This window comes from Pomacea canaliculata, linkage group LG3, assembly GCF_003073045.1.
Source record: "Pomacea canaliculata isolate SZHN2017 linkage group LG3, ASM307304v1, whole genome shotgun sequence".
Taxonomy (NCBI): domain Eukaryota; kingdom Metazoa; phylum Mollusca; class Gastropoda; order Architaenioglossa; family Ampullariidae; genus Pomacea; species Pomacea canaliculata.
This window is the reverse complement of record NC_037592.1, coordinates 31962304-31977078: the sequence shown is the minus strand read 5'-3', so window position 1 is coordinate 31977078 and position 14775 is coordinate 31962304. Positions and strand designations below refer to the sequence as shown.

Below are 14775 nucleotides of genomic sequence, written 5' to 3'. Positions count from 1 at the left end.
TTTTGTGCGCAAAATGACTGTAGTTTGAAATTTGTTGCTGGTAAGTGTCATTTCCTTTTCTGTGTGGATATTAGAGAAGACAGGACCTGCAAAGACAGATTTAGTTGTCTTTTGTGTAGTGCGAAGGAACGCGGAAATGTCAGGCTGCGAGGATAATTGAAACGAGGCGAGCAACAGGAGTTGTAACGGCACCACGACACGACTAGCTTTGTATGGAAGTATATTGAAGGGGAGTAACAAGAAGGAAAGAACAAGTCTGAGAACAGATGAATCAGAAAGGAGAACAATGAGGCCAAGAATTTGAAAGCTTGACCCAGAAAAGATAAGGGGATAATAAAAGTACAATATGTGGTCGCCAGGGTTAGTGGCCTGGTCTGATGGGCAAATTGGTGCCGCGGTTTTGGACTCGTTGCCAATATTTCATACGCTGATAAGGCATCTGGTAAACACATTTCTTACCGACAAACTGCGTCACTAGTGTGCTAACGCCTCCCACCCATGGTCCGAATAGTTTTTGGACAATGGGAGGAGCGGGGAGCGATATCGAGGTGTCTTCAGCTTTATTTCAACTGTAAACAACTTAAAATGAATTCCTGTTGTAGGCTATTAAACCCCCCAGAACCCCTCACCTCTTTGTACCGAGCAGCTTGCAGGCAAATGACGGTCGGTTTGTAACTGAGGGTCTAGCACAGGTCAAGTCAGTCACGACTGTCATTTCCTCGTATGTCGTATACGTATAGACACACACCAGTTCTGGAATCAAGCAGAGACACTACATATACAGTGAGTATTCATTTTTATTGAGTTTCTTGCCCTCACAATGTCTCCCTGCTGCTTCTTGAAGACTAGGCCTTCCAGAAACAATTGGATTAAAAGTGATTTGTCCTCAAGGGTTCAACAGAGTTGGAAACCGCAAAGAATTAACTGTCCGGTAAAACCCATATGTAACGGGGCGCATATATAAGAAACGTTCGAACAAATTCTGGCAATGGTTTTACATACACATGTGTGTATATAACAACTTAAAACTTTAATCCATACTTGTCCGGTGAAAGGAGTATAGAAATGTAATTAGTGTATGGGCGAATAGTTGTAGAAGAATTTAGTCGAAATGCTGCCGAGGTTGTTTCTGATTACGGAAATTATTTTGACTTTTAAAACACAAACAAGATTTGGAAGACATGCAACTTGTGGTGAGTCAGTATAGAATGACTCCAACTTTTAACCAGAGCTTCTGAGGGGCGAGTGGCAGATGGCCAACAGAGACGCCGCTTACAAAAACAAACAAACCAGAGAATAAGAAGTGTCTGTATGGTCTGTAATATGAAGTACGCTACATCAGCAACAAATACCTGTGGGTTCTGAGCATGACACCTGGCTTCTACACCATTGACCTGTTGGTGTAGGATTTTCTCTGGAAACCTAAACCGTGTGGGTGCTGGAGTGCAGGTATGAGGTCGGAGGCGAAACTCCGGTACCAATTAAAGGATGCAAAGAAGAAAGAAAGGACTGAAGTTAATTAACGAATTCAATTAAAATGTTCTACCGAACAGTTGCGTACCACTATGTGTCCACTTTATTTGATAAGACTAGAAAAATTCAGTGTTCGCTTCGATTGAATTCTATTAACAAAGCTCGCAGCCAAATTTATCCTAGGTGAGAAAATGTCATCGGAAAGGGAAGCATCTGCTAAAGTAACTGCTACTGAAACAATTTTAGTAAGTTTACCCTGAGTCCATGAATACAGGATTTGATCGGTGTGCCGATCTACCCAGCGAAGTTAGGGTTAAAGGGTGGGTAACATTAATCGCGAAAGTAATCGCGGAGCGCTCGTTGCATATGTTTCTAAAACGTTGATCTTTCCATAATTAAATAACCACTCTATATAGAATATAGAATTTCGTTGAGCAAACTCCTTTACAATACAAACATTAAATTTTCATCACTAAAATTACAAGTAGACCCAGACGGAAGATGAAGGTTGGGTGGGTAGAGGCTAGAAACAAGGAGCACACGGCATTGCAACACCATCTCCTCATCAGAACCTCCGAAGTTATATTTCTCCTGACCCCACCCCCCTACATACAGACACCTAGCTCGACATTCAAGAAATCTATTGCAATGCACAAACACAACCCACCTGTTAGCCTTTTAACCACGTCATTAAGAATAGGTACACCATAAATAATCGCGAAATATTTCGAGCGTAAATAATTGTATCATTGCATGTCCACTGGTGCTTACTCGTGGAGGAGAATGAAGATGCACAAAAACTAGTTTTGTTCGCAAAACTCTTCAAAAACTGTCAGCAACACCTACTTGGCATTGGCAGGGCGGAGCGGGTTGTGTGTGAATTTCGACTTCGATGTTTTTGATGACTTACTGTCGCTTGTAACATTCACAAGTTTTCAGTACAACAAGAATGGCATAAGAAAGATGTTGAATATAGTACACAGTACAAAAATTTTCTTCTCGCTAATAAATTAGTTTAGCTGAAGCAGCTTTTACCGTCTCGTTTACTTAATTCAGCGGCTGCTCTATTTTTGTTATTCGTTTTGGTCTAGAACCTTCCTTGCGCATGTATTTAGTTATATTAGAGATAAAACCAACCTTATTAACATGAATACAGCATTAACCCCTCCCCGCAAAAAAAAAAAAAAAGAAAAAAAAATACCCTCAGTTGCTAACAGTGCTAACAGATTCCGAAACGAATTGTATAATAATTATATTAAAAGGTGTGCAGAGGAAGATTTTAATTAGAAGTGACTGGCTGCTAGTAGCAACCACCACCCAGACAAGATTAACATCAAACAGCCATCAGCCCAGATGTCAAGGCTTTGCAACCGAGGAGCAGAGATGTACCTGAAGCGAATCAAGTTTTGGTAATCATTACAGGGCTGCATCTGCATTGCTGGCGTCCAGTCTTTCTTCTTCTCTCATAGCACACTTCTTAAAGATCTTTTTCACCGGCATATCGGAGTGTTCCTCCCAACACAGATATCTTGATGGTGACTTTGTGAGACTTCTGAGTGCAGCTTTGACAGGTGCCGACATAAAAGTACGTTATATCTGCTTGAAACTGTAGACAAAAAATTATTAGTTTGCTCCGTTTCACACATTCTTATCATTATTTTACTCACTCTCACCTATACCCATGTCCTCTAACTCATAGTATACACGCATCCACGCAATGCGATAATTACAGGAAAGACTTTCATAATTATTTATTGATAGTGATTTGCGATCAGTCCCATTATCGGATTTGATGCGTTGTGGTGACTTAGTGATGCATGGTTTCTTGGTCACATTTATATTAATATTAAAATATTATTTCGGCATTTTCTACACACACGCACAGGTGGAGACAGCCAGGAGACAGATACCACCGAGACTGGGTGAGGGGACCGTAGTCAATGTGAAATAGTCGGTTGAAATATGTTTCTCTAAAGTGCAGATAAGCACAGACATCGGCACACTACTGTACAACAGCAAGGTTCATAACAAGCAAGTGTGCGCGTGCGTTTTCCTTAAATCCAACCAAAACGACTTGATCACATGTTTTGCCCCAAACCAGTGCCTCGCTTTGCATCACACCACGACCTGTCCTGAAGTCACGTGACTGTAGGAATTAATTTCAAGTGACAGTTAAAAACGTCTGGCATAACTCGGTGTAAGGTGCAGTCTGTCCTATAATTTACAATAGATATACATGTACGACGAACGTGTAATACAAGTTGGTGCGTGTACGAATTGTGTGCTCCTCAGCTTATCTCGCCGCTGTCTGCTACAAGCAATCCTGACACCCCTCCAACAAGAGTGGGTCCGTCCCGTATTTTTAGCCGCGCCACATGTTTATGCCCACACAAGTGAGCTAACCGTTATTTTGCACCTAATCGCTGCACCTATAACACTGGGGACGAACTTACTCTTGTCTGTTCACGGAGGACACCACTGTCTAATAAGATACAGGTAAATGTCTTATCTGTTTATTTTTCTTTTATTCCTTGTTGACGATGCACTGTTTATACGGGACGGAAATTTCCTCCAGTATGCGAAAGTTCCAAAGTCCCGAGGGGTGTGAGTAGGATTTAGCTAAAAGCTCAAGATATAAAATAGTGATGAATACAGGTAGATTAATGTTTTTCCGGAAAAATGTACCGTACAAAATTTTTTATAAATGGACTTCGTTTGAAACGAAGTTTTCTGGCCGACATCTAGGGCAAAGAAATTCCACGTGAGCGCGTCAACAAATCTTGGTATATTTCCATGCGCGGGGTCGGGGTTCAAAGAACATGCGTAGTCGTGTGTTGGTGCAGACAAATGTTTCCGTCCAACGTCGAAGTACGTGTGCCTACATTTCCATCAGTAAATTACTCCGAAGAAGGAAATTTTTGTTAGTACTGGGGTTAAAAATGCATACAACCCTGATATTTGAGGTGTTATTATTTATCATATTATGTTTTATATTTTATTTAAACATTGTTTGCTTAAAAAACATCAGCTGCATGTTATTGTGTACGCGCACGTGTGTGTGTGCGCGCTCGCGGGCTGTTGTCAATATTCTAGGTAAAGATGTATGCGATGTCTAAGCGGTTGCCTATTACCTATGAATTATTTGTAGGGACTGAGAGTTTCAGCAGCTGAAGCGTGCGCGTGAAAGGGATGAGAAGATGGACAAAAACCATAGAACCCACGCAATTCCCCTTCACGAATTTTCATCTGTGTTTTTAACAACTGCGATGGTTTGCCCGCTGTTGCTGACTACAACTGCATCACGGTATTGGAAGAAGCACGCGAAGAAGCTACAATAATAACAGTAGCGACATTTTATGTTTTAAAAAGTTACAGGTGTACTCAAAAACGTTACAGTTGTACTAAAAACATAATATCAAATGTTGTGCACCGGCCGGCACTGTACGTAGTGGGTACATTAAAGTTCATCATTGCAAAAAACTTCAGTTCGCATCGAAGTGACCTTGCACATGCGCAGTGCGTGATCGATAAGCTGTGACATCAATGGCCGGCGGACTACATTTGGCGCCTTCACAGTAGGATTGGTGTCGGCGCCATCAGCTCGCGCTTCATGACTCGGTCACGCTGCCCTTCAACAAGGCGTCACGTGATTTGTTTTCTATCAGTCGCCGCCCACACTGAATTTCTGGGATTACACGTTTGGCTCGTCCTTGGCACAGTGACTCCATCTGAAAGACTTTGATTATCTCCTTCGTGCAATCCGATCTCGATCATTAAAATTCAAAACATATCTTTCTTGAAATGTCAAGCACAAACAATCGTGAATTTTTTTTGTTGTTGTTCTTCGCTCAAAAATGAAAACACCAGTCCGTCGCGCATGGGGGGAAATGAACATAATTAAAAGTTAAATTAAACCTGTCTGAACAAACGAGCCATGTGAACATCAAAAATCACTAAAATCATTTACATGTACATAAAGTGCATCAAGTATACATTGCGGGTGACAGCGACAAATCAGAAAGAGAGAGGGGGAGAAAAAGAGAGTCGTTTGGGGGAAAGAAATGGAGGAATGGGGGAGACACCGAGGATGAGAGCTTGTTTTCGTCAGCGTGCACAAGGGAAGCAAATCAATTTGCATGGCCAGAAACATAGGGCGCTTACGGAAATAATGTCGAGAATGCGATCAGGGTTGTTTAAGCCCCAGAACAGCTCAAGGCCACTAAGGATATTGAGGGGAGCAGGGGTTAGGGGTGGGGGGTAGTTGATATCTTACTCAATGCAGCCAAGGAACTGTGCCGCAGTTGTTATATTCCAAACTTGCATACTGAAATGCAAAATGTTTATCAGCCATCCTTGACTCGTGGGTGTGCGTGTGAGAGTCACATGATTTACCGAACACTTCATGGTATGAAGCATTTGAATTACACATGCGGGTGTTGGGTTTCACTGCGCACCCACCCCAACCCCACTCGTGTAATTTTCCTCTCTGAAGTGCTGTCAGTGGTGATGACATCAGACCACAAAGGGTTCGAGCACTGGTCAAACATTACATTCATTCCACAGAGTCTCCCGAGATGGACACGGACAGCACGAACAGCAGCTCCGTCTCCTCCAGCAACGGACTCAAGCCTACACAAGCTCAGCACGAGCGAGGCGGGTGGGGCGGCAAGCTGGATTTCATTCTCACTTGCATCGGGTACGCCGTGGGGCTGGGCAACATCTGGAGGTTTCCTTATCTGTGCTATAAGAGTGGAGGAGGTTAGTGTCTTACCTTTGCTTCTTTGAGCGTTATTATTTCAAACACCTGTTGTAAAAAAAAAAAAAGTGACAAACTGCTAAAGAGATAATTTGTGACTGATCTTTGAAAAGTAAAAAAAAAGTTTTAAAAAGTTTAAAAATGTTCCAAACAACAATAAGAAAAATGCTTTATAAGTAGTTTTCCAAAAAGTGTTGTAAGTTAAAGTGCAAAAACACACAATATTGATCGGGTATTTATCAACTTTTGCACATCTAACAAGGAGTTGTAGAATGTACGACGCACACGTATTTGAAGGTTATCAATTAACCTATAAAATATATTATTAGATATATTAGTTATAGTAAAGCATATTTTTTTAAGAATACGGTATGTACATCAAATGTAAATCTTTCTTTCAGGAGCCTTTTTCATTCCCTACACCATGTTCCTGCTAATGTGTGGTCTGCCCTTGTTCTTCATGGAAGTCTCTTGCGGCCAGTTCTCCTCCTTGTCCCCGGTACCCATCTGGAAGATCTGCCCCATGTTTAAAGGTCAGTCTGGACACTCAGCACGAATCTCAAACACCTGATTGCATTTTGAAGGTTTGATTTACACATTGGAGGCTTGTCTGACACCTCTCAGACCCTCTTGTAGTAGAATGAAGATTAAGCGGAACACCAAGAATGCGGACGCCCTACAAAAGTTATTTGACGGCAAGGAAAAGTTTAACCTAATGAGAAAGTCAGTACTGATAATAATATTGTCTTCTTTCAAGGACAGAAAAAAACTAGATTATCCTTAAGCACAGCTTAGTCATTGTCTTAAGCAAGATGGCTTTTACATTGGTTCTCTTACTCGCAATCCCCAATTCTGTAGGAGATCTTCATTTAAATAATATTTTTCGTGTATTATCACGAGTTGTTTATTACGTTCTTTGTTGTAAACTGCAAATTCCCTCCAAACAGGAGTTGGCATCGGCATGGTGATGGTATCCTCCATCGTTTGCATCTATTACAATGTCATCATCGCCTGGACCATCTATTATTTGTTCCTGTCGTTCCGCGCCACGCTGCCCTGGAGCACTTGCAAAAACGAGTGGAACACCCAGTCTTGCCTCGACACCAGCCAGCTGTTTGCTGAAGAAATGTCCCAGAACCGCACGGCCAGCAACTCTTCAACCTTATACGCACTGGCCTCCATACTGGAAGTTGCCTCCCCTTACCCCGACATGGCAGCCAATAGCAGCGAGCAGTCGGCGCCTCTTGCCATCAGCATGGCGGCCAACCTGACGGCGCCATCAGGCCGCAAGGCCATGTCGGCCAGTGAGGAGTTCTGGCAGTGAGTGTTTTGTTTTCTCTTATTGCTACTTGTAGGCAATAACAAACATTTTTGTACGTTCTGTTGAATTAATTTCATATTTGACTTAAGTAAGCCTTTCAATCGTGTGCACAATTAGTAAAATGGTTAACAAATTCTTTAATTATGCAATTTTAAGACACCTCCATTTTTTTCTAGTATTTATTTTATTATAGGTGTATTTGAAAAAGACACTGGCATTACCTATGCTGAAATACTGTCTAAATTCAAATTTATCCTTGTTTCGGACCAAAGTTATGCACCAGGTTCCAGAAAGCCTGCTCATATTTGTTTACCCCACGTACTGCCAGTCAGAGTAAGGCCATGAAGTTGGTGAAAGGAGGGTCTATGATCGGGTTTAATGCAGACTGTTTCAATAGACACCACGTGCTGAAGCTGTCCTCTGGGATTGAAGAGCTGGGAGAAGTGAGATGGCAGCTGCTCATCTGTCTTGCCTTGTCCTGGTTGTTCGTCTTCCTGTGTCTTTTCAAGGGGGTGAAGATCCTCGGCAAGGTGAGCTGAGTCAAGTGTTAGGGCCATTTAATATTAACTCAACCCAGGCGTTGTGGTTTGTTAGTATCAGGCCTTACACTGTACCACTACTGTTTTAAGGACGAAAAGTGGAACATATTTTTTTTCTATAGAATCATATACCTTTCATAATCAAAATGGTGGTGAATAATACGGAGATGGGGAAAGGTTTTTACAATGAATATTTTAGTGCAGCAAGAGGGAGCTAGAGTTCGTCAGATATTCTTTAGAATAAAGACCTTGTCACCTCGTCATGTGTCGTGTTACCGGTGCCAGACGACATCGTTATTATCAGCTGATTCCTCTCTTACCTGAACTGTTTTTCACCGTCCGACAGGTGATGCACTTTGCTGCACCTTTCCCATACCTTGTCCTGACGGTCTTGCTGATACGAGGTGTTACCTTGCCCGGCGCTATTGACGGAATCAAGTTCTACATCATCCCACGCTTCGAAGAACTGACTAAATTTCAGGTAAATTTCCGGAAAGCTGATGTATAGAAGGTCTATTTCAGGCATAGAAGGGTAATGTCTAAACTCTAAAGCTACTTTGAGAATGCTCTGTCTTATAGAAGACTTATGATTACTTTATGGATAATATTAGAATTAAATGTGTTTAGTTCAGCTAAACTCTGTTGTGAAAGTTGATTTCACCACAGATGGATGTTCTTCAGTTGTTTGTTTTTTTCCTCACCAGGTTTGGGGTGATGCTGCTTTGCAAATCTTCTACTCTGTCGGCATGGCCTGGGGAGGAGTTATCACCATGGCTAGTTACAACCGCTTTAACAACAATGCATACAGGTAAAAGATTTTTGTTGGCTGATACTGTGGTTGCTTTGAAAAAAAAAACTAAGTATTGGTCATCATACGTGACTATTAACTAAAAAATAACGGTTAGCTCAGGAGAAATATAGAAAACTTTCAATTAATTTTCTAAATTCATTCTTATTCTTATTCTCTTTCCTTACGTAAAGTTTACTTTTTTACTTGTTAAAGCTTAGTATTAATAGTTTCTCTGGACACACATGTACAGAAACTACATTGACCTCGAATGTAATATTTCTGCAACGGGATTTTCTGAATCATGTATTACACTTTTTTTCCATCAACGAACTCCTTTTGATTTATTGGTTTCAAAGCTGTGAATTACTGTTTGTAACAGAGACGCAATGATCGTTCCTTTTGTGAACTGTGGGACAAGTGTCTTTGCTGGGTTTGTCATCTTCTCTGTACTTGGATTCATGGCACACGAAGCCAACAGCACAGTCGACCAGATTGTTACTCAGGGTAGGTCCAGGCCGAAAGTGCGGGAACTTGCTGTGTGAGGTGTGTTGCTAAGGACACCAAAGTATTACCACAGCCTACACCGACTGACAAATGAGTTTTCTGCCTAAATCTTTATCTTAGATAGTCAATCTCGTGTTGAAGGAATCATGTATTACCCACAGGAGATGACAAACACGGACAGCTACTCATGAATCAATTTTTCGTTTCAGGTCCTGGACTAACATTTGTCGCATACCCCGAAGCCGTGTCCAAGATGCCCATTGCCCCACTGTGGTCCATTCTTTTCTTTCTGATGTTGTTTGTTGTCGGACTGGACAGTCAGGTAGGCATCCTACACTTTTTCTGGATCTCCGTCAATTTGCTTTTTATGGTGTTCGAACCTAGGTTGACTTGCTTCAAAACGTTTTTTTTTATGATAATGATCCCACATTTACTTTTCCTCAGATTCTGATAATATTTTTGATGATAGGATGCAGTTGGGTTAGTGACGAAGTAAAAGTTTGGTGCACAATAAGTCGTACTTCAACATTTTTGTCTTTCTCATTTTTTAAATGCAAAACTTAAAATGAAATCGCAAATGTTTCAGTTTGGGATGTTCGAGACTATGCTCAGCAGTCTCATTGACGAATTTCCTCACTTGCTTCGTGGAAGAAAAACTCTTCTGACTGCGGTTACCTGTTTTGTGGAGTTTCTTTTGGGCATTCCCTGCATCTGCCAGGTATGCGACCTTTGAACTGCCCTCTAGATACCCGTTTTTATTACACGGTTGCTAAAGTAAATGGGCTTTGTTTCAAGAAAACTCTTGATATAAGAAATTTTAAACAATAAAGCACAGAATTGCGGCGAAGAACGTAAAAGCTTTATTTATGATCGAAACATCGTATCTAATTTGTTCTTACACACACCCTTATCAGCTTTCTTTTTGCATGATTAATTTTATTTTAATACATAATTATTGTCTGACAATAATGAGTTCTTATTGTAGTGAGGTAAGAAGTTTACATTAGATATACATTATGGATGTGATGTTCCTCAGGGAGGAATTTACGTGCTGCAAACCATGGACTGGTACTGCTCCAGCTTTTCTCTGATGATCATTTCCTTCGTAGAGTGTGTTGCTATCTCCTGGATTTATGGTATGTTGCTACTGCAGCTGGAAGTGTATTTTAATGAATTACTTATGGAAGATAGGATCACAGGGTTATGATGAGATCAGTACTTGAAGTGTGAACATCAGTTTGAGATGTTTCGCTAATTAGTTTTAGTTATATCCAGATGGAAAATGCACTGAAAAAGAGAGTAAAAGAACATTTTATTGACTACTACAGCGGACGGGGGAAGGAAGGGTCAATATATTATTCGATGGTGAGATGGCTTGGTGGACAATTGAAAGAAGATGGAGAATTATGTAAACTCATATGCCTGCGGCACATGTACATACGTTTATAACGCACACACCCATGGGGTAGAAACAGGATGTTCTAATTTGGATGTCAATCCATACTATAAAGGTAATATTTTTCTTCTGTGACTAGGTATGGACCAGTTCATGAAAGACATAGAGTTAATGATCGGCTTTAAACCTTGCCGCTTCTGGACATACATGTGGAAGTTTGTGACGCCAACGGTCGTTTTGGTAAGAATCGTACTACTGTGCTCCTGCTTTCACTCTTTAACAGCAAATAGTATATTAGTACATACGAGTACCTAAACGCAAAGCAGTAGATTCCGATTTTATGCACTGTAGTGCCAGACATAAATAACAGATAGAGAGAGGGGAGAGACAGAGAGAACATTCTAGGTATTACGGTGACGATAAATATGCTAATCATGCTCTGTGTGTGTGTGTGTGTGCGCGCGCATGTTTATGTTCTCAGTTCATCTGGGTGTTCAGTGTGACCACTCTTGGCCCAGTGACCTACGGGTCGTATACATACCCGACATGGGCTATTATTATGGGATGGACCATAGGGGTGTCTTCAATGCTGCCCATCCCCATCTATGCACTTTACCGACTGACAGGTGAAAAAGGATCCATTTCTGAGGTAAATACAACGGATTTATCTTCGTATGACAGAAACCTAGCAAAACGTTGATGGATATTGATAATAATGATTAAGATATCAACTGCTACCACTGAAATAAGATGTTCGTATTTTACGAAGTTTGGGGAATGTTGTAGGTGCCAGTCATTGATAGCTAGAGGACTAGTGGGGTGCAATTTTATTCAATTCACTGAGTAAATCTAATTGCAAGATAAAATTTTCACAAATCTGGTTAAATCCCACCCTTTCATTTTCCACGCCAACGGACATCACCATGCACAGAAAGAGGTCAACATTATGCCATCACAATATGCCTAAAATTTGTTCCAAACTCTCCCATTGGCTGAGGCCTTCGCACAACGTACATGTACCCGTGTACATTCCTGACGTCAGTGCTGTTGACCTCTTTCTGTGCATGGAGTATATCTTGGGAATGGCAATGGAATTTTCACTCGGATTTTAGGAAATATTATAGTGCATTCACCCTATTAGCCAGCCCTTCACCTGTAGTGAGATTTTAGTTAAATGAGATATTTGTATTTGCTTTAGAGAGTGCGAAAGCTGTGGACGCCTGCACCTGACTGGGGTCCGAAATTGCCAGAGCACCGGAAGCTGTACCTGGCATCACGGGGGATCATGAACATGGACTCTCTTGAACCTTTAAAAAAGAAAAGCCCGGACAGTTTTAAGGGATTCGTCGGTCAGATGCAACACGAAGAAGTGTGACAGTAATATCAGGAGAAGAGGGTACATCAGGTGCTGTGATGTGTGTGAGAACACTAAAAGATAAACATCCTTCATGTAACAGCTTCGTGGAGGACGACTTCATGCCATTTGAGATATGGAGAAACAGTGGAATCTGCTCATAGCAAATTTTGAGAAAACAGCTTTTTTTTCGAAGACTATGCCTCATGCTTTTTGCCTGAGGACCTTTCAAAGGGCATGATGGTTAGATCAAGAAAATAATTTGTCAAATACAAACATATTTTATTAGCCATTTTATATCATCATCAAGTGAAATCATATTCCGAGGCCAGCAGTACTTATATAGTACAGGAGGAAGAATTTATAGTCAAGCAATTATTTTCTCACTTGAATTCCTCCATTACTAGTGATTTAGGTTGATGTTCTTGATATTTCTACATGATATTCTTATGTGTGTATATGTGTGTGTGTGCGCGCGCATATGAGAGAGAGATGTAAGGACGAGAATATCTTCACAACCCGAGTGATCACGTGTTTATGAACACCTTGGACATATCAGGGGCGGCTGTACTTTTGTGGCATTTAATGTCATGAGAACTTTTAGTACTGAAAATAACCAAATCAGGACACTAGCGTAACTTATTAAATATTTTTTTTTTCTAGTTAACTTTCTAAGTGTGGTCTCTAGCAGTCTTTCTTCCCGCGAAGATTTCCGTCTGCAAAATAGTTTTTCTTCATTATTCATTTAACGTGCTTTGCTCGCAAGGTTGTGTGCTGACAACAGGGTACAATGTGTACAGTGGGCTCAGCATGTTTAGATACAAAATGTATTTAGTGTCTTAAAAAATAACCTTATCATTGGTTTGTTCTGGAGGTTTTAGTTTTGGAGCAAACCGTCTTCACATTCCACTGTAATTTTAAGTCTCCCCTACACCCACAACAAGTACGCCATGCTGAAATAATGTCTTTCTAACAATGTAATGTTTGTGGTGTCCTTAAAGTGTTGCTTTCAAAGTCTCCTGAGCTGCTGAAAGGCACAGTCACTAGCCTTCTTTAGCAGTCACCGACAGAAAGTGAATAACTGAGATTATTTGACCAAAACCACCTTTAGAAAAGGACTATTCTTGTCGTCGATACTTTCATCACCATCATCAGCATCATCCACTCCATCCTCAGCGGTCGCTGTTTCAGGAAGAAGACTGTGAAAAATAAAGTCGTGTAGAAGGCCAGTCGACTGCAAGAATCCCCGAGATGGGGTGGAGACGGTCGGAGAGACAATAGCGCCGACTGCCAACTGTTTGTACGGTCGTCCAGAGACAAAACCAAGCGAATGACTGTTACAGGAATTGCTGCAGCTGTGATCCAGTCGATCTCTACATTCATCTTGTTATTTAGTTGTCCCCACAAATCATTTTGAGTTTCTTAATATTGGGTTTTTGAGATATCATGCTCACAGGTTTTTACATCAAATGATGTATTATTCTCGAATCCTATGAACGTTTGGTAGTTAACAAAGAGAACAGATGGTATCCACTTCTGCCAAAAAGGGCTTATTTCATTTACACAGCCATTTATTAAACATAATAATATATTGATTTTTTGATTAGATAAAATACCTCTAGGAAGTATAACATCTTTCCTCAGTGAGACAAGAGAAAAGGGTGGAGAGATTAGAGAATTGTACAATCCGAATGTAACCAAAAAGATATGAACTTCTTTTGGTTTTCCGGATTATGGATGTCGAAAATCTATGAAAACGGGCGTTCTTTTCCTTAAAAATAATTCAATGAAGTGGAAATATCAGGATATATAAACAAAGTTGAACACTTTGTAAGAGACTTTTCAATAAAAACCTACAAATTAATAAGATCTCGTACAGAGAGACGCAAAATGTTTCTAGACAGGAAAAGAGGCCCTAGAACTCTAGAAGGTTCATGCAAAATAAACAAAAAAGGAAGGGATCAACCAACAAGTTGGAAAGATGAATATGTAATAATTCACAACACGAACCATAACTATTCAGAAAATAACCCAAAGTTAAGTTGGAATATATATTTAAATAACAAAACAATACACCATTCATAATTTATGAATCAGGATTAAGACGAGGAATACATTGTCTGGTCACTGGGAGAAACAAAATGTACAATACTTGGTCTATTAAAGTTTATCAGAAGGACCAGTGTTGTTCATTCCGTTGCACATCAGTGAAGAGAGTGCGAGTCAGCAAGATGGATGTACAGGACTTGCGGCCACTTGAGTGCAAGATGGAGGGTGGTGTGTAGTCCTCACAACTAGGTCCTGTAGCTAAGTTATGCTTGTCAGGACTGCAGTTTGGGCGTGTACGTGAGTGTGTATGGTCAAGACGGAAAGAGTGAAAGTTGAAGCGAGCACTAGTCGAGGGGAGTTCGCTCTCACTAGCATGTGAATAGAGAGGGGTATCCACCAAGACTTGCGGAAAAAATATCTCGTATTAAGCTTTATCAAGTTATTAGAAAAAAATGCACTCTATTAGACCTTCAAAGGGTCAAGTACCCACTAAACAAATGGTTCAGCTGGGGAAAGTACGGTGTGTCACATGAATATCAAACCGACTAGATTCCGACATTGGGCGCTGCTCCACACAGAAATGATACTTTAAA

At 40.8% G+C, this 14775-nt stretch overlaps 1 protein-coding gene across 4 annotated transcripts; it reads left to right on the top strand.

Moving 5' to 3' along the window:
• The first annotated feature begins 633 nt into the window (after nt 1-633).
• Nucleotides 634-14313, top strand: LOC112559342 (sodium- and chloride-dependent glycine transporter 1-like). 4 transcript variants are annotated; one of them, XM_025230496.1, is made up of 14 exons: nt 634-783; nt 6037-6231; nt 6631-6762; nt 7177-7549; nt 7948-8080; nt 8436-8570; nt 8794-8897; nt 9259-9383; nt 9593-9705; nt 9970-10101; nt 10420-10519; nt 10919-11019; nt 11261-11428; nt 11978-14313. In XM_025230496.1, the coding sequence occupies exons 2-14, from the start codon at nt 6048-6050 to the stop codon at nt 12152-12154; spliced, it is 1977 nt and encodes a 658-aa protein (XP_025086281.1). In that variant the 5' UTR covers nt 634-783; nt 6037-6047; the 3' UTR covers nt 12155-14313. The 4 variants fall into 4 exon arrangements, with proteins under 4 accessions (XP_025086281.1, XP_025086280.1, XP_025086279.1 ...); XM_025230495.1 differs by lacking the exon at nt 634-783 and adding an exon at nt 2247-2374; XM_025230494.1 differs by lacking the exon at nt 634-783 and adding an exon at nt 2753-3058.
• Nucleotides 14314-14775: the final 462 nt, after the last annotated feature.